The 20,308-nt window shown below is 41.5% G+C and overlaps 1 protein-coding gene across 4 annotated transcripts in view; it reads left to right on the top strand.

Annotated features, from left to right (window-relative positions):
- Positions 1–20,308, top strand: part of GALK2 (galactokinase 2) — a 136,362-nt gene that overhangs the window by 90,005 nt on the left and 26,049 nt on the right. For all 4 annotated transcript variants that reach the window (XM_081229394.1, XM_081229392.1, XM_081229393.1 and 1 more), the window contains one exon: positions 5,480–5,690. In XM_081229394.1, coding sequence (XP_081085520.1) covers positions 5,480–5,690 — 211 coding nt within the window. The remainder of the gene's footprint in view (positions 1–5,479; positions 5,691–20,308) is intronic.

Raw genomic sequence — 20,308 nt, 5'->3', positions numbered from 1 at the left:
GTGATTTTTTACAGAGCGTGTCTGGTTAGCGGCCATCACTCATCCAGTTTTTTGTTTTTTTTTTAGCTCCTGCCACTTAGTGGTCAATATGGAGCTTATTCTTTGTCTGGTGAGGAGGAGTGCGTATAATATCCTCAAGTCTTCTGCAGTTTTCTTGAATTTGAGTGGAGAAAAACCAAACACCCAGGAATGTAGCCAATTTCACTCAGCCTATTGATTTAGTCGAGCTCACTCTGCCAGGATGCTGGTGTGGAGTATCCCAGGACGGTGAGTCCTGGCTGCAGGGCAGAGCACGCACACACTGGGGAATAGTGGAACCAGGTGTAGCAGGACCTTGAGTGCTGTGCTGAGGATCACCCAGGCTTGGTCCTGGAAGTGCAAATGTTAGCAAGGTATTCTAGAAATATTAAGCTGGCAGCAGGAACTTTTGTTTGGTTGAAGAGAAGTGGGTCTTAAAGTGTCACTGGGGATGGGATAACGAGAGGGATACGAAAGAAGCTCTGACAGGACCTAGTAAAGGGTCGGGTATAAGGCTCTCTGTGATTGGGTTTCTGTCTTCCTTTTGGCTTAAATGCCATTACGCTGAGGAATGACCACCCTCCCCACTTCCATTATATGCTCTTGCCACATCCTGTATTTTTCCATTATAGTAGTTTATCACAAATGGAGTAAGTTCTTCACTATATGATTATTAATTGATGCCTGTCTTCTCAGGTTGACTCTGAGCTCCATGCAGTCAGGAGCCGTGAGTGCTTCATACACTGCAGTGAACATGCATGGCATGCAGACATGCGCAGGTGAAGGCTAAGTGTTGAGTCGAAAAGGGCTGTAGTTTTAAGCTGAAATGATGGGTGGAAAGCATAGTGCTGCCACTCATAGATATGGGGAAGATAGGATGGAAGGTGATATGAAAGTGGGAGGTGATGATATACTTCCCCATGGAATTTTCTTATAAGTGGTTAGAAATTTGAGGTTGGAATGTTTCTCTTGGCTTGGACAATAGTCTTTCAACTATTTTGAGATAATAGTTGAAACCAAGGACTGAGTTCAGTTTGCTGAGGGAGAGAATGTGGCGAGAGCAGAGCAGAAGGCCGGGGGTTAAATTTGGGAGATGGCTTCAATAATAATGAAAGGAGAGAACTGAGTCATGGGTGGAAATGTAAGGACCAGAGAGGTGAGAGGGAAACTGGGAAAATTCAGGGCTACACAGGCCAGTACAACAGGGAATCTAAAGAAGCTAATTAGTGAGGAGTGCTGGCAGCCACTGATTCATTAAGGAATTAGAGGACTGAGAGAAATCCCGTGGCTTTAGAAGTGGTTCTGGAAATAAGAAGGACCTTTGGGAGGCCATATTCAATAGTTAGAGTGGCCACTGAGGGCCCAGAAGCGGTGACTATGGGTCACTGATTCTAGTTGTCGGACAGTAAAAGAGAAGGAGGAATTAAGAGCAGTAGCTTTAGGAATAAGAACTTTATGACAGGAAACACCTGTATACGTTTGAAGGCGTAGGAAAAGTGTCATGTGGGAATGAACTAGCTAGAGAGGCATTATCTTATTTAATCTTCACTGTATCTTGTGCGGTAGCCATTAGGTGTCCCATTTTACAAACTGGGAATTTCCAGCCAAGGTAGGCTGTGACTTGTTTTAAGTTAAGTGCAGGAGTCCGGGTCTCCCTTTAGCCCTGCTCTTTCCATTGTGCCCCTTAGGAGTTAGGTGTGCATGAAATCCGGAGCACCATGCTTGGGGATGCCTTAGAAAAAAGACAGGCTGTGCTGAGGGTGAGGTGAGGATTGTAGTAGAGTCATTCTGCACAGTTGTGCAGATTTATTCTGTGGCCTGCAAACTAATATGGAGAACGTGGAGAGTGGGGATGACCAGCACTGGGGAAGGTCACCATTGTGAATGTGTTCATGATGGTTATGAGTGGAACATGGGCACGAAGTCACTGTGGAACAGCTCCATGAAGTGGAGGAGGGTGAGGGGGAGATAAGCCAAAAAAAAAAAAGAAAAAAAAAGTATCCACAATAAAAACAGTTATGTATGATCCCATTTATGTCAAACTATATGTGTGTACGTATGTAAGAAGTATGCATAAAAAATGTACCATAGGCCATCAGATGGGAGATTGGTGGTTATCTTATTGGGATGATTACAGGTGATTTATTTTATACTTTGTAATCTTTTTAAACTTCAAATTGTTATGTGTTTCTTCACATTTTAAAAATAAGCATGGGTGATTTATAGAACCCAAACCACCAACAACACAGCCGCTTTTGTTGTGTGGAAAACAACTTGTCAGAGAAGGGATTTGAAATTTTATCCTTTGCTGACCTGGTGAGGAGAAAGACATGACACTTTTCCGTTGACTTGTTAATACTGCAAAATGCAGTGAGAACGTCAGAGAGAGGTGGGTTCTGACAGACAGGCTCCTGAGTTAGAGTCTGTATCTTAGCACTCTCCTACCACGCCCTCTTAATGGAAGCCCCAGAGACCCTCTCAGACTGAGGATGTCTTCTAGCTACAGGAGAATGCTGAGTTTGCACATGAGACAGCCTGGAAGTCTGGGGAGCTAGCACCCTTGGAATCAGCCCTCAATCAGTGGTGGATGAGAGTTAGCGGGTAAACATCTGAGCTTTCTTGTCTATGCGTAGGACACATCCGAGGTTTATACGTACAGGTCGCAGAGGGTCCAGCAGGCCCCGCTTCACCTCTTACATCACTGCACTCCATCTTGGCTTCTCTTCCTGTCTCATTTTCCACTCCTCTACCAGCACTTCTCTGTATCACTCTCTCCCCCTAAATTCTTGTCTCAGGGCCTGCTTCCGAGAGAAACCAACCTAAGACAGGGTCCTAGCACTATTTATCTACCTCTTTCCATAACTGTGGACAAAATATTTGTTGCCTGCTTTCTTGTCCACAGAGCATCAGTCAGGCTCAGGAACCTCCGAGGAATGGAATTGGAAATAAACACCTAATGTTTGTAGTGGTGAAAAGAAAATGGTAGATGTTGACAAAGAACTGCTTTCTCTTATATCCCCACCCTGCTGCTGAGTGAGGAGCTTGTCACAAAATGACCCATAGCCCTGACTCCTAGCCCTGCTTCACAAATGTGAAGTAGGGCCAGGCGACAGGGCTGTGAGTGGCAAATTCCCTCATGAAGTTCTGTCTTGGGCAACAGATCTTACCCACCCACTTCCCTCATCTGCAAGTCATTTTTCTGTTTCCTGGGCCAAATTTTAAAGGGCTTAAGCAGCTTTCCGATTTTACTCCTACAATGTAGTGCACTACTCAGCAACTCTTGGCTGTGCAGCTGTCCTTGAGGGCATGTGGTAGGTTTCATTCTTAATTGAAATACACACCCAATTGGCCGTGTGGACCCTCCAGCTGAGAGCTACGCGGGCCGAACAGCAAACTGGGATATTGCTAGAGTGAATGTCAGTGCCTCTGTTTGTGGAACAAAAGTGCATTGGGAGGCTGCCTTTGAAAACAGCTTTGTAGGCAGCAGGCAACCCTCGAACACTTTCTCCCCACAGAGTCCTGGGCCAGTTTCCTGGGATCAAGTGCCTGAGGCAAAGTGACTTGCTCACATGAGGTCAGGGTTGGGAACTGGGAGATGGTGTTTACTGCAAGGTTCTTAGGAAGAGCCCATTCTCATCCCTTGGGGGTCATTCTTTGATTTTTTTTCCATTTCCTTCTTATTTTAGAAGGAACCCATCAAAGTGTTATAAATCACTGGAATGTTCACTTCTAACACAAAACTTAGTTTGTATTTAGAAACCATTTCTAAAACTTGAGTGGTGATTTGAGCTAAAATGAGTAGTGTGACATAGATATCAAGCATAGCCCATTGAGAATATGGCCTTGGGGAAGCAAGAAAGAGGTACAGGACACGGGTTAAATTTCCAGCTCTGTTCTTACTAGCTAGGTGACTTTGGGCAAGTCACTCTCATCTCTTAAATAGGGCAATAATACCTACCTCACAGAGCTGTCAAAGCTGAAAAGAAATAAAAAGCACACTTAAATCATACAGCACTATACAAGTGTGAATTATTTCTGTTAACTTCATTGTTTACCTCAGTTGGATTTGGATCTGTGTTTTGAGGAAGTGTAATTCTAGGAGATCATCCACTTCAGCCCTTTTTCTGTATAAAATAAATATATTGTATGTTTTTCTTTTGCTTTATGTATGTCTATAAGTTTTCTGAAATTATTCTTGGAATACACTGGAATAGAGATCATGAATGAATGAGCTGAATGAATGAATGAGTTAGTCTATGGAGGTGTCAATCTAGCACTGCTAATAAACATTAAATGTGCTAAGCAAACAAGGTCAGAAGAAAGGTCTTAGCTTGTATCCTTGCTTGAAAAATGGTACCATGTTCTGGGAAATAACTGAACAGAAAAATGTAATTCTATTGTCTTTTTCACCAGTTCTGCCTTAAAATCATTAACTCCTTTCAAATATATGAGCCAGAGTTTTAAAAAGAGGATTAATGAATATAAGAACTACTTTTATTAACACTCTTCAGAAGTGAGTGGCCCTAACCAAGTACAGTGGTCTTTTGGTAAATCTGCTTCCTGTCAAAAAGAAAGAAAATCAAATCATCAGCATAATAGAAGAGTAAATCAGATGCACATTTCACCTTCTTTTGCTTGCTCCTTTTTGCTGTTTGTGCTGTCTGCACCTGCGGTCCTCACACCTGGGGAATGAATTTTGTAGACCTCAGCGTGAGAGATACCTTCACTGTTTTGATTGTCACCTGCTCTGAAGGGTGGTTTGGGGAAAATGAGGGACACACATTCTGGAGTGCGGTTCCCATGAGTGGACCAGGTTACAAAGGTTTGGTTTATATCTTACCCTCTGCAGTAGACTGAGGGGGTGCCTCAGGATGCAACTGGAAGCCAAATTCTTCTTGAGGGTGGAGAAACATACTACTACCACCAATGACCTAATGCAGTGGTGTTTCGTAAGGTCACCAATGAGGTTTTCATTTAAAATCTGGGACTTGACTCCAAACGCCCAGATACTTAAATTCATTAGCCATTTCAAAGAGGCATGTTGTAAACAGGAAGTGCTCAAATGAAATCGGGCATGCAGTGCCCACCTCAGCACCCAGATCACGGGAGATTTAAATCGTTTTCTGTAGACTTTATAGAGAGTGGTATATTGGGGATGAACTGAATAGGGACAAAAGGACAAAATGATTCAAAGAAATAGCCCTGAGGGAAAGTGGTGACAGGCAAAAAAATCAGTGGGGGATTAGTTTTTTTTAGGAAAAATACTCAACTAGCCTGTGAGTGTCACACAAGCATGTTTAATTTCAAACATCTGAACTGAGCGTGCATTTTCAAGCAATGTTGGGAATTGTGGATAGGTTGAATGGAAACAAAAAAGCTTAAAGTTGAATCTGGCTCATTAAAATAGTGCATATCAATATCTGAAATGAAAACTGACCATTATCTTGGTTTGAACTTGCAGCTCCTGGCTAAGCACAAATGCTTGCCATGGGAGGAAGTATTGCGGCTGGAGGAGGTGCAGGCCAAGCTGGGGGTCAGTCTGGAAGAAATGTTGTTGATCACAGAAGATGCCCTTCACTCTGAACCCTATAGCCCTGAGGAGATCTGCAGGTGTCTGGGAATTAGCCTGCAGGAACTCAAGACCCAAATCCTGAGTCCAAACACTCAAGACGGTGAGTCTGCTGGAGAAAATAAGGGCATGGGTTGTTTCCCCACTCACAGATGGAAAGTTTCCAATGTCCCCATGGATTATACTGATTTTGAAGCATGCTTGAGGGGATTTGGATAATGTGTGTTTCGGCAAACTTAATTATCTAGGTTCTTGGCTTCATTAAATTCATTTATTCATTTATTAACAAACATTTCCTGGTCTGCTATATGCCAGATTTTCTGGCGAGGCAAAGGTGAATAATACATACTTCCTGCCCTCAAGAAGTTCGTAATTCACCATTGTAATTCTCCCTCTCTGGCCTATGGCAACCACAGAATTACAGTGGGTAGGGTAAATTCACTGGCAGCATCATGCACTTTTCCAAATGTGAGCCCAACTCAGTTTAGGGGTCAAAAACCAAAGTGATGATCTAGTAATATTTTAAATGTACATTTATAGTTTATTTTGCTGTTTAAAATTTTTTTTTTCTGGTGGGAAGCATCTTGTAGCACCTAGGACAAGTTATGTTACCTTCTTTGGTGAATTTCAACAACAAAGTATTTCTCACTAGAATTAAATCAGGATATTATACTAACCTCTCTGGATCTGAGTGGCCATGAGCAGCATATATGATCCTTGTCATGCAGTTGGTATACTTTGTTTCTAGTTCTGTGATTGCCTGTTTTGAAGATAATGGATAATAGGACATGTACTTCATAGTGTTGTGGAACGAATGGCGTCCCGCTGCTCGCTGCTTACAAAATCAATTATGTGCTCACAAATGCTGGTAGAAAGGAAAGGAGCCTTTAATCAGAATGCCGGCAATCTGGAGAAATGGTGGACTCAAGCGTCCCTCAGAAACCATCTCCGGGCTTCCCTGGTGGCGCAGTGGTTGAGTCCGTCTGCCGATGCAGGGGACACGGGTTCGTGCCCCGGTCTGGGAAGATCCCACGTGCCGCGGAGCGGCTGGGCCCGTGAGCCATGGCCGCTGAGCCTGCGCGTCCGGAGCCTGTGCTCCGCAAGGGGAGAGGCCACAACAGTGAGAGGCCCGCGTACCCCCCCCCAAAAAAAAAGGAAAAAAAAAAATGTCCGAAGATTCTGCTAGGCCATGAAATCTTTTAAAGGGAAACAGAAAAGTAATCCCAGTTAATCATTGAGATAGGGGGTCAGAGTTGTTGCCATCCCTCACTGCGTGCAGGCTTGTGTGCAGGCTTGTTGACCCCTCCTGATCGTCCTCTAGATGTTATCTTGTTCACGCAGCTTGATCAGGAGATTACTGAAGGGGAAGCTAGGAAAGAGATCTGGTCATCTGCTAATTACTTATTTTTCATTTCTACTTTGATCATCGGAAAGAACCAACAAGTTAGGCAGGGTTTTGTGTGATTAAAAGATTCGAAAGGTGTGCTTGGGCTGGAGATGAGTAGAGCATGGGCCTGCCTGGTTTAAGAGTTAGTTACAATATAACTTTGCTAAAGTGACAAGAACAGGGGCTTCCTGCTGAGGGTGGTTTCCTGCAAAGAGCTGCTTACATATCCCCACTTATCAGAACATCATTCCATTTCTATGGGATTAGGGGTGAAGGTCTATCTTCTGTACTTTCTTCATGCTGACATAGGGTGCTGTATTCTCAGAGTGGAAGGTGTCATCATGGGCCTATAGCATCTCTTTGCTGACAATTTTTAGTTGTCCGCTTACATATACAGGCAGAGCAAACCACAATTATTTTGATGCCCACAAAGGTATAGATTATTATGAGCAATAATGTTAATCCCATTCTCTTGAGGCCAGTTCTTGGAATTGTGCTAGCCATAGACTCAGTACTGCTCAAGTTGGAGTAGCTTATGTCATGGCTACAGCTGGTCACCATGCAGTTAGCTGTTTTCTCTGGTGACAGTTATAGTATCTAAAACAACTCAGGAATGTACATCAGACACTGAGTCTCTGACTCTATTGTCCTAGTCATTAACTTCTTGGTTTTGTAATGGGGGGGAGGAGGGCACTGCAGAGTTCTGCTCAGTTCCAATAGGATGTCAAAATATTGTGAAATATAAAGCAAATGGTTCTTTTTATTCAAATTAATGTTTTTTATTGGAGTATACTTGATTTACAATGTTGTGTTAGTTCCTGCTGTACAGCAAAGCGAATCAGCCATACATATACATATATCCACTCTCTTCTAGACTCCATTCCCATATAGGTCATTGCAGAGCACTGAATAGAGTTCCCTGGGCTATACAGTAGGTTCTCATTAGTTATCTTTTATATATAATAGTGTGTATATGTCAATTCAAATGGTTCTTTTGTAGGGTGGGGTTTATGTCACTGAGGTGAAGTGAGAAAAATTTACAATTCAACAAGCTCTTCTTTTTCTCATCCTTTTTTTTTTATACCTACTTTTCTGATTATTATACTACTTACATAAAAAGATCTAGGTTAGAGCAGTGCTCATGACTGCTGTGGAACAACATTCTGGAAAACCAAGAAGTCTTCACTGCTTAGGGTTGAAACTTGTGGCCCACTTAAGTGTGGAAGTTTTTTCTGTTTGCCTACTGTTTCCAGTAATATTGTATTTATACTGATAACATGAGAAACCTCAGATGGAGGCCAGGTAAGGGTTGGAGGTACAGGCTAGAGCCTTGGAGTGGCTTCTCTTCTTAGAAGTAAAGGTTATCTATTTGTGAGACTTCATTGCTGGGGGCAGGGACATCTGGCTAAGATCCAATAGTCTCTTGAGGTGGAGTTCAGGGGTGGGAGCTTAGCACAAAGATCAGGGCCCCATGTCCATCCCATTGACTTCAGTTCTGAAACTGGCTTTTGAGTGGCTACAGTGGATTTGCCTGCCAAGTGAAGTCTTAAAGGCTGCAACTGCTGAGGACTTTAGGATAAAATAAGGGAAAAAGTTTTCCTTGAGGGCAGGGAGAAGGTTTTGGTTTCCAACATCATTAGATCCAATTTAATTTGATGAACATTTATTGAATTTCTAGATGAACAAACTGGCCTACAGTCCTAATCAGACTTACCACCTGTTTTTGTAAAATAGCCTCTTGCTGGAATACAGCCATGTATGGGCTATGGCTACTTTTACACTGCAACAGCAGAGTTGAGTAGTTGTGACAGAGTCTAAATAGTTCACAAAACCTAAAATATTTGCTATCTGGTCCTTGGCAGAGAAAGTTTGCTGACACCATTGCAGAAAGGCAATAGACCAAAGGATAGCCATACCACCTGGATTAAGATCTCCGGCTTCTTTACTTACTACCTTTGGGACTAGATTTGCAAATTCTTAACCTTTCTGTTATCTTAGTTTTACCATGAAATAGGCATAATAGGAAGAAGTACTTAAAGAAGAAGTCAGTGTAATGTGCTAGGAGCAATGCTTGGTAATGTAGGTGCTTTTCAATGTCAGCTACTTCTGTTATTTTTCTTTCCTCTCCTTCCCCTCCTCTAGGCCTTGAGGCTGAGTATTGGGAACACAGAGATAAACACAACAGGATTTGATACTCAAGGAGTTTGCAAAATAGTAGTGGAAACAGATAAAGAAAAAAACTGATCCAGCATAAAGTAATGAGTGCAGTGAGGGAGGTGTTCTTGGGACTAGGGAGATCAGAAAAGAAAGAAGTCAGAGCCGGTTTTACTAAGGAGACAGCAACCAGACAGAAGTTGAATAAATAGAAATTTCCTAGGTAGACAGGCAGTCGGAAAGACTCCCAAGCAGGTAAAACAGCAGGTACAGAGGCAGGGAGGAGTAAGAGAGGATGTCCAGAGAACTACAGATGGTTGAGTGTTTCTTGAAAACAGTGTACATAGTGGTGAGTGATATATCAGGTTGAGTTTGTAGATAGGCCCAGATCACCAACACCTTGTTAAATACTGTGTGTAAGTGTTTTAATAACATGTTTATTGAGTGACAAAGTTGGGTAGGTCTTTGGATAGGGAGAGCTTCCAGGGAAATAGTCTTTATTTTTTGACTTAAGACATCATCCAGTTTCTTTAATTCAGCAAATATATGTGTTAACTTCACTGGGCTGGGTATTATGCTGGATGCTGGGATACAGGTAAGCAGGATATGATCTCTACTTTATAGTGACCTAGTGTCTAACTGGGGGGAGTGCCACAGAACAGTCACAGTAAATAATACCCACTGTTAATAAGAGTATCAGGAGTCCCGAGAGTATGGAGGAGAGAGTGACTAAATGCCTAGAGAATGTGCCTTGAATTTAAGCTGGATCTGAAAAGAAAGTTATGGCCTTCCCAGGCTGAGAGAGGTGACCGGCCATTCCAGGCAAAGAGTAGAGCCTGGAAGACAGAAACACGAGGTGTGGGGTATTTGAAAACATGTGTCAAGAGGCACAGTGTGCAGTATGAGTTGGATGCCAAAAATACTGGCCAAAGGGATGCCAGTTCTACTCTCCATTGCAGAAATGCCTGAAATGGGGGATTGTTGGTGGATATCTCAATGAGTAGATTTCTCAAGACTATAAAGGAGAGTTCAGTTGGAATTGATGATTGCCTGTGTCTAGAAAGGAAGGGAAGGAGGGAGGAGAGAAACGGAAGAAGAAAAGGAATAGAAGATAAGGAAGGCTGACGTATGGATGCTGGGAAAGTTAGGGAATGTAGTATGGGAAATGATTTTGGAGGCAAGATTATGAGTTTCTGGTGATATGGTAAGGCATCTAAGTAAAGATATAGAGCAAATAAAGACCCAAACTATATAATTAGATTTTGGAATTTTTAGTTAAGAGGTAAAGAAACCTTAATAGATATTGAGAATATTCACTGTCAAATAATCTTCTTAAAGCAGTCTTTTCATGGTGTTACTTTTTAGTTCAGAAACCTTCAGAGGCCCGTCATTACCTCATTGCCTAAACTCTTTAACGTGGATATTAAATTTCTCCTCAATTTGGCCTTAACTCTGTTCTGTCCTGTCTCCTGTTTGAGCCCATACGTGCCCATTTGGACAGTGTTGTCCTGGCTTAACCATTCCACTCACTAAGTGCCTCTTGGTCTTCCTTCTGGACCTTTAATCCTAAACATCACTGCCCTTTCCTCTTTTCTGAAACAGTTCCTACCTATCATATAAACTCAATATAATTCTTATCTGTATCCTTCTCTGTCTGAAGCCTGTTCTTTCTCTGTATCCCTGTTCCTTTTTCTCTGCATCTGCCTGTCTCCCCCACCCTCCACCCGTCTTTCGAATAAGCATTTCTGGGAATAAGTTAATTTCTCAGAAAACCTTGGAAAACACAAAGGATAATTTGCTAATCATAGGATATGCCTTGCTATTTATGTGTATATTTAAGTTTTGTCCCGCTAAAGAATAATGATTTCATTGTTTTTGTAAAAATGATGAATACTTAATCTTACCTCTTTATCTAAAATAACTTTCCTACTGGCCCACTTACATGACTTTCTATAATTTACTTAGGTTTATTGAGTGCAAACAAAACCTATGTTGATAGAATGAATCCATTTTGTAATTCTACCATCCTCAAAGGATTCCCTCTTTTGGTTTCATAATAAGTAAGTTTAAAAAAAACTATGAACATAAATCAGTCTGTGGGATTCTAGAGTCTCCTAGATTAATGTCACTTGATTTACTCTCTGAATCCAGCCATCTAACCTCAGCCAAATTTCCTGCTGAATTCTCTTGGCACACAGCTTTAACTTTAGAAATCAAAATCCATTTATATCTTTGCCTTGTTCCTTCTGAGTTTGTGCTTTGGTTGGCCTAAGACCTTAAATGAATACTTCTATTACCCCTTTAGAAAATATGATTCTTATTGAATGTGGCACTGTCCTTAGACTGTAGGAGTGGAGGCACAGATGACGTGTGCCCCCAGCAGGGGACTCTGGAGAGTGCCACCACCCCTTTATTCCAGATGCCTACACTTTAACATGCTTAGTTTTGACTTGGACTGATTTTCCCATCATGGAAATCCACGCCTTTCTCAAAGGGATATGAAATCCAATGTTCTCTTTCTGCCAAAATTCCTTTGTTTCTTTACGTGGATATGAGTGTGAGTTGGGAGATGCTGACCTTGAGGTGAGAGTACAAGGAGAGATGTTTACAGTCAAACTGTGGCTTGCAGCCTCTGCTAAACTAGCCAGCGTTCCAAAGGCCCATGTTATTTTCTTTTTCCAAATTTCCAATAATTAGATTTAGAAATCCTTAGAGACCATTAAAGTTAAACACACATACACACACAAAGCAAAATTCTCAAATCCTTTAGACATTGTTTAGAATGGCTATAATCCATCACTAAGGACTGGTAGGGAAAAATGTAAGTATTATTGGTTAGGAAAAAAGTTTAAGGATTATTTGTCAGGCCATGCTCACAGATAGGAATTATCTAAAGGTGTGGCATAATGTTTGGGTTTCTAGAAGCTCAGGGCCAGGCTGATTTGGGAAGGGTGTTTCCTAAGGTGTGACCCCAGAGGAAAAGGTGAAGCTGTGGTCAGAGCCAGGAGAGATGGGCGCATGTATCTACCATGGGAGCGAAGTCAAGGACACACACTGGAGGTTAAACAGAGGAGTCCGTGAGGGAGTAAATGGAAACTGAGGTAGAGAATGGGTCAGGTGGTGTGGGTGCTGGTTTAAGAAAGGGAGAATTTACTGGGAGCATTCCTTTCGGGACTGCTCAGCTGGTGCTCCGGGTTGGGTGGCCCTGCTGCTTAGATGCATTCTGCTGGGATGGACATGAATCTCCTTGCTTGGATTACCAACTTTGCCTATGACCATATGCTGACAGAGTGCTGTCCAGTTGCTGACTAATTTGTTTGGATCCTGTGATTTCCAAAGTCACGAGCGATAATCATGGCTTTTGAGCAAGTATAAGGCACTGGCATAGACTGCTCTTTAGGAAGACATACAGAGTAAAAAACAAAACAAAACAAACAAACAAAAAAACTTATTTATTTAGTTTATGGTTTATACATTACTCTTTACCTTCATTATCTGATTTGAATCTCACAGTAACCCTGGGGCACATGGTTATCCTCATTTCACAGATGAGGAAACTGAGGTCATAAGAGTTACATGTAGTTACAAAACTAGAGAGGTAGTAAGTGCTGGAGCCAGATCCCAAATCCCAGGCTTTTGATTTAATCCAACACTCTTGCTGCCAGTACTTTGTATCTCAGTGTATTAATCAGCTGGCTTTACCAATCCTGTACCAAGTAAGGAAGGTAATATAAAGTTTTGATTTTTGTTGGCTCTAGTTTTGTCTTGAAACTAAAGAGAGGTGATGAAGATAGGTTACCTTGTGGTTAAAGAGTTTCCTTTTGGCTATTTCCCATTCTGGTGCTTTTGCCTTAGAAGATGTAAAGCTGTGTGGCATCCAGTAGCTTGCTTAATCTAAGGAGCAAACTCAACTTGGCCAGAATGTGCGTGAGCTCTTCTGTTACAGAAGAGCCATGAGAAGTGCTGTGGAATTTTCTCACTTGATAAAAGTGTAGTCCTCATGGATTATCTCAGTTAAGCCTAAGAAGAGTAGTTTATTTTTTATCTAATGGAGAAGTATAAAGGTACTTGGAGTCAGTCAGTAATTTCAATTTCCAGTTGTGTTCTCAATATCAAGGAAATTGATTTAAAAATAGCTCATAAGATATCAGGTACTAAATTCTATGATTTCAACACATTCAATTGTTGTTCTTATAAGAATTTTGAAGAAAAGTTTTCTGTAAAGAGCCTAGAAGAAACTCCAAAGGACCTTTCTAGAGATATTGGTTGAGCAGAAATCCTTAAAATCTGTGTGATGGACTCCTAATAAGGCCAAATAAAAATGAGTCCTTTAGTTTTGTCTTTTGTTTTCATTTTTACAAGGTAATAGATTCTTATGAAACAAAGTATAAAAGAATAAGTCAGACAACTATTTTTGTTATGCATAAAAGATGTGCTTTAGTTGTTCTGGAAGACAAGTATGGGGAAACTTTGCTTTCACTTAGGTCTTTTTCCTTTCCCCCTCTGCCTAGTCTCTCCTTTGTGTGCCTCAGCTCCTGTTGACTTCTCAGCTGTCTGGCCGCAGAGGGCAGGACCATGCCAGGAGTAAAGCTTCTTTAATTTCTAGGAAGAAATGGGCTGAACTGTTACCCCAAATTACTTGGGGATGAGGCTTCCTTCCTGGGTTTTCCTCTTCCTCTTTCAGATGTGTGTGTTATATACCCCTATTCACTGGTTCACCTTGCCTCTTCAGATATTTAAGGAACTGAAAATGCAATGCAAACATACTCTATTAAGTCTGATTTTAAAGACATGGGCATCTTAAAAACCCAACTTCTGTAGGAACAGCAGAACAGTACCAGTGTATAGGAATCACGTACGCAGCTGTGATACGTGCTGTATACTGGTTGGTGCCTGAGCCACTGACGGGTAGGCCAGAGCTCAGAATCTCCCTCTTATCCCACAGAGCCTTGTTTCTGGCTCCTGAGGCCATTCTGGAGCCACAAAAGCCAGAGAATTCTGGAATTTTCATTCACTTGTGTGAGAGTTTTAAAAGAGCTAAAATGAAACAAATTCTGCAGGTACATTTTGAAGACAAGTTGACCCCTGCAGTAGTCTTAAATACACTTGGTCATCTTAGACTGAGGCAGGCCCAGAATGAACCTATGAGCTTGATCGCCTCTCATACTCTGTACCTTCAAACCCTTGAGTTCCCCAAGTTTCTTGAGTTAATGTGATTTGGGCAGGGCCAGCAGTAGAAGATGTGGTAGAGAGTTAGACCAACAAGACTAAACATTTTCCTCTGTCAAACACTCCGATCATCTTTCCCAAAGAAGAAAATTTTCCTCCCTCTAGGAAGGTCATCCTTGTGTATTGACCATCAGCTTCAGGGAGACCATGCATGCTTCAGGAAAGGAGGAAGGGGACATCTACTCTCCTAATAACAGCAACCCCATAGACTCTGGTGACCTACAGCTATGAAAGCCAGCTGGAAACAGCTCTTGTAGCATCACATGGAGTTCACATACAATAGTTGCCATAATGGCATTTCCCAGAAATAAATCCTGAAAGAGTCACAGCAGCTAAATGTGAGTCATGAGGCACCATCCTCCAGCAGCATTTGTATCCTTGAAAAAGGGTCCTTGTTTTGTGCATTTCTGTATTCCTGTGGTACCTAGCAAATGTTTGCTAAATGAATAAATGTGTTAAATTAATTTTCTTCTATTCATATGGAGAAGTAATGGGTAGGAGGCCAATTGAAGAAGGCACTCAAAGTCCAGCTAGAGAGTGGTTATATCTAGCCTTTAAGAAAATCTCTTCATGTACATTAATGATATTATTAACAGTAACTAACATTGAACACTTAACTATGTGACAAGCACTATTCTAAGTACTTTTAAAACATTTGCTATACTTGTTTGTTAATATGGTCCTCCTGTTTCTCACATTCAGAGTACCTACATGAAATAGTTACATGATTTGGGAAGTTTATTATGGCAGCTGTATACATGTTGATAGGAGGTGAGAGGGAGACCTGTGAGAAGGTAGAGTATGTGTTCAGACCTGGGATGATAAGAATCTGAACTAGGAAGGTAGAGTATAGAATGAAAAGGAAGGGAGTGATGGACTCGGTCTCGTCATTTGAGTGGCCCAGGGGTTAACCGGAGCTTACTATATTGCCAGAGAGTAGAATGCAGGTGATGGTGACCACAGCAGAGTGAAGCAAAGGTTTCAAGATAGAGGAGTAGAATTTATTATGACACAGACAGGGCTGGCTTTTGCTGCTCCTGGAAATCTGAGAAAGTGAAGCTATAAACATGTGCGGGCGCTGTTACTGTGTACAGACAAGATGGCATTATGCTGTGGATTTGAAAATATTCACAAGTGCCTCTTGGAATGTAGTTTTCCGTGGATTAATGAGGTTTGTGTTGAAAGTGCATATATATTTTTTTCATCAGTGGTTTTGCTTTTTAAAAGCAGGTAGTTAAAGCTTTTTTCCCCCTTAAATGTAAAATGCTAATTTAATTTAGTCTTTGCAGCATGGGAATGGGACATTAATGTGGCTGAAAACAGCAGTTTATTTTTTGTGGGTTTGACCATTTCAGAAACTTCACATTTATGAAAAATATTATTACTAGGAAAATAAATTTGAAACCACAGTCCAACTTCCATGAGGACTGTATAGTGGTTTTCCATTCTACTCCTTAAATACTCCAAAGATTCTATGCCTCAGAGCTGGGACTTACAACTGTGCTGCATAGGAACACAGAGGGCTCTGGAGTGGGTTCTGAAGTGGTCTACCCCACCCACCTCTGGATGGCTGTCCTTGGAAACCAGCTCTTGGTTTAGCCCAGTGGAGCTTTGTGTTTGGAGAGAAATTGGCCAGTAGCGTGCAGCTCCATGACTGTGCAAAGACGGCTAAAACCACAACTGCTTTTAGCCCCCCACCCAAACAGTGGGAAAGTATTTTGTTTTGATTAATTATCCTGAGATGAAGTCTCTATCCAAGTTAAGTCTGATTCCCAAAATATTTATCACTTCTTAGCTCGAAAACCAGTGCTCTGCGTTCTTCCATTGCCACACGATCTTTACTCAGTTTGGCGCTGTGAGGCTACATGAAGAAACTCACTGTATTGAGAATGAGGGAGATGATGGTCCAGCTCTACTTTGCACTCCTCAGACCAACTGGGGGAACCACTTTTAAGAAGGGCATACACAGACTAACGTGTGTTCAGAGAAGTAATCAGTGAAGGAGACTTGAAATCCAATCATGTGAGAGAAACTGGGGGGCTGGTCTGGAGAAAAGACTTTAATGCTAACAGAGCTGTGGTATTTCACTGCTGCTGGGGCAGATGCCATAGTTTAACTACTTGGCATCCAGGCCCCTTTCCTGGGGAAATCTGTTGCTGTATGCACACTGGTGAGAGGTCTTGCCTCCTATGGTGGAAACTGAGGGGTCAGATTTGCCTCTCACAGGTCACTTGTCACCTGAGTGTGAGCAAGCGTCCTCAGTTCATCCTGTGTCCTGGCACATGCTTAGGTCTTGGGCTTTGAGTCTAATAGCCACAGGGTTCATTGACAAAATATCTATAGAGTACAATGTCATATCCAGACTTGTGGAGAGACTTCGGCAATGGTCCTCACTGCCTGTTTCCCTTGGCGTCTGACCCATCCCCACCTGGGTTCTCGAGCTCTAATAGAGAATAGAAATCTGTAATCTTAATAGATTTTGTGAGCTCCCTAATAACTTTAAAATTAATTCCTTTTGATTAAGTTAGTTCATGTAGGTTTCTGTTGTTTACAAACAATAATCCTGACTGTATAGTTGCTAAAGACCCAGTAATGTTTTCTTGTTTCCAGCTGGAATTCTTAACCTGAATCACAGGATTGTGTTGTGGAATCTGTATGTTGTACTATGTGTAGAATTTCAGATATTTATGCACTCAGATGGGAGAGAAGGTCCATAGCTTTTATTTGATTCTCAAAAGGCTCTATAACCCTGAAAAGGCCAAGAACCACTTAGGTACATGATACAATGTAAACACCTTACTTAGCATAATATAAAGCCCTTGTGATCTGACCTCTGCCTACTGCTTCCATTTTTCTCTTTTACTGTGTTTCTTGTTGCTTCTGGTCTTCATTCTCTTTCTATGCTCCAATCAGATCCAAGTACTATGGATTCTCTAAAAGCACTTCATGGTTTTTAACCTCCATGTCTTTGTTCATGAAGTTCCTTCTGTCTTAAATTCCCATTCTTTTTCTTTGCTTCTCACCCTAGCTTTTAGTTGGTTTGCTGGACACCTACTCATCTTTTAGACTTGGCTGGTTTCACCTTTTCACGGGAGGACTGTGAAGGTCATGATCACTATTCCCTATCCCCTCAGCCCACCTGCTTTCAGCATTGTCAGCAGCCCCTGTCAAGCTAGCAGCTGGCACAAGTGTCTCTTTGCTGTCCTGAGCATTCTCCAAAGTCACTGAAGGTAGCCGTGTTGTCCAGGCACATCTTTGTGGAGAAGTTAACCCCTCTGGGGACAACAATGGGAGTGTCCATGGATAAATGCCCCAGCCTTCCCATCCACAGGTGGGCCAATTCTGGGACACATACTACATGGTTCTTTGGAGAGGCCCCCAAGCTATTAGGCCGTGGTTGTTCACAGTGGTGACCTGCATATTAAGCACCTTTTATTTGCTTTTCTTCTTTCCCGTTTCACTTGCCTTATTCTTGTCCTCCTGCTTCCTGGATTTCTACGACCTGCACCCAAGTTTTTGTCTCAGGTTCTGCTTCCAGATCAGGACACCATCTTGACTTTGTGCCTCTACTTTAGCTGTGAGGAGCTGCCTTACCATCTGTTACCCTTTATTGTTCATATCTAACAATTTCTCTCTAGTAGACTGTTACTTCTTTTTTATTAAAAATTTATTTTATTTTTTATTATGGTAAGAACACTTGATATGAAATCTATCTTCATAACAAATTTTAAGTGTACAATACATTATTGTTAACTATAGGTAAATGTACAGTAAATCTCTAGAGCTCATTCATCTTACTTAGGTGAAACTTTTTGTCTGTTGATAAATAACTCTCCACTTTTTGCTCCCCTAGTCTCTGGTAACCACCATTCTGGCCTTCAATTTTATGAATGTGATGATTCTATCTATCTCATATAGATGGAATCATGCAATCGTTGTTTTCCTGTGTCTGGCTTATTTCACTTAGCACAATGTCCTCAAGAGGTCCATCCGTGTTGTTGCATATTGCAGAATTTCTTTCATGTTTAAGGCTTAATAATATTCTATAATAATAATAATGTATATATCATTCTTTCAATCCATTCATTCATTGATGGACATTTAGTTTGCTTCCACAGCTTAGCTATTGTGAATAGAGCTGCAGTGAACATGGAAGTGGTAATAACTCTTTGAGATCCTGATTTCAATACTTTTGGATATACCCAGAAGTGAGATTGCTGGATCATAAGGTAGTTGTATTTTTAATTTTTTGAGGAAGCTTTGTACTGTTTTTCATAGAGGCTGCACCAGTTTGCATTCCCAGCAACGACATGCAAGGGTTCCAGTTTCTCCACATCCTCACCAACACTTGTCTTTTGTTAGACCTACTTCTTTTTTTTTTTAAGATTTATTTTTATTATTTATTTTATTTTATTTTTATTTTTGGCTGTGTCAGGTTTTAGTTGCAGCACGTGGGATCTTCGTTGAGGCATGCGGGGTCTTTCGTTGCGGCGCGGGGGCTCTTTGTTGATGCACACGGGCTTCTCTCTAGTTGTGGCACGCAGGTCCCAGAGCACGTGGGCTCTGTAGTTTGCAGCACTCCAGCTCTCTAGTTGAGGCACGCGAGCTCAGTAGTTGTGGTGTGCAGGCTTAGTTGCCCCGCGGCATGTGGGATCTTAATCCCCTGACCAGGGATCAAACTTGTGCCCCCTGCATTGTAAGGTGGATTCTTTACCACTGGACCACCAGGGAAGTCCCCTGGATTTACTTCTTGAGAGTAAAGAGCTTATCTTGTTTGTTGTTTTTCCCTCAGTATTAAAACCAGCACAAAGTGGATCCTCATCCATGTGTAAAAAGCATAAGGCATAAAAAACAAACAAACAAACAAAAAACATAAGGCATGAGAGCTTCCTTCAGATCTATCAAGGGCTGTCAAATGTTTACAAATGTCTGGGGAGCAGAACTAAGACCAAAGAGTAGAATTTACAAGAAAATGGACATTTGTTCAATATGGAACTATCAATACATCTAAGGGAGGGGGGATTCATTAGTAACAGTAACAGTGGCTCATTATGGCAATGATGACTCACTTGGTTGTCCACTCGTCTCTCTCTAGCCAAGAATTCCTGTAATAGACAGTTTTATGGAAAAAGAGTCCCACAACAGATGCCTAGAGGGACCAGGCAGACATGTAAACTAGTGAGGCAGTCTGGGCATCAGATAATTGGGAATGGCGGTAACTGCATGGAAATGAAGTGCATGCCCTCTCTAAATGTCTAGCTGCTCCTCAGCTCCAGCCAACAGCTGTTGTGCAAGAATGTAGGTTCAGTACTGCCAGAACATTCAGTTTTTCAAGGGAAAGCAGAAATCCGGATTCTTATGTAATATTTCCCAGTTAAAAAAACAGCATGTGGGTCAAGAAAGCATCACTGTGCCTATGTTTTCCTCTAAGAGTTTTATAGTGTCTGGCCTTACATTTAGGTCTTTAATCCATTTTGAGTTTATTCTTGTGTATGGTGTTAGGGAGTGTTCTATTTTCATTCTTCTACATGTAGCTGTCCAGTTTTCCCAGCACCACTTATTGAAGAGGCAGAATACTCTATGACATAAATCACAGCAAGATCCTTTTGGACCCACCTCCTAGAGAAATGGAAATAAAAACAAAAATAAACAAATGGGACCTAATGAAACTTAAAAGCTTTTGCACAGCAAAGGAAAACATAAACAAGATGAAAAGACAACCCTCAGAATGGGAGAAAATATTTGCAAATGAAGCAACTGACAAAGGATTAATCTCCAAAATTTACAAGCAGCTCATGCAGCTCAATATCAAAAAAACAAACAACCCAATCCAAAAATGGGCAGAAGACCTAAATAGATATTTCTCCACAGAAGATATACAGACTGCCAACAAACACATGAAAGGATGCTCAACATCACTAATCATTAGAAAAATGCAAATCAAAACTACA

Source organism: Mesoplodon bidens, assembly GCF_964165515.1.
Source record: "Mesoplodon bidens genome assembly, chromosome: 3".
NCBI classification, from domain to species: Eukaryota; Metazoa; Chordata; class Mammalia; order Artiodactyla; family Ziphiidae; genus Mesoplodon; species Mesoplodon bidens.
Note: the sequence above shows the minus strand (reverse complement) of the source record. Positions and strands in the feature narration are given on the sequence as shown.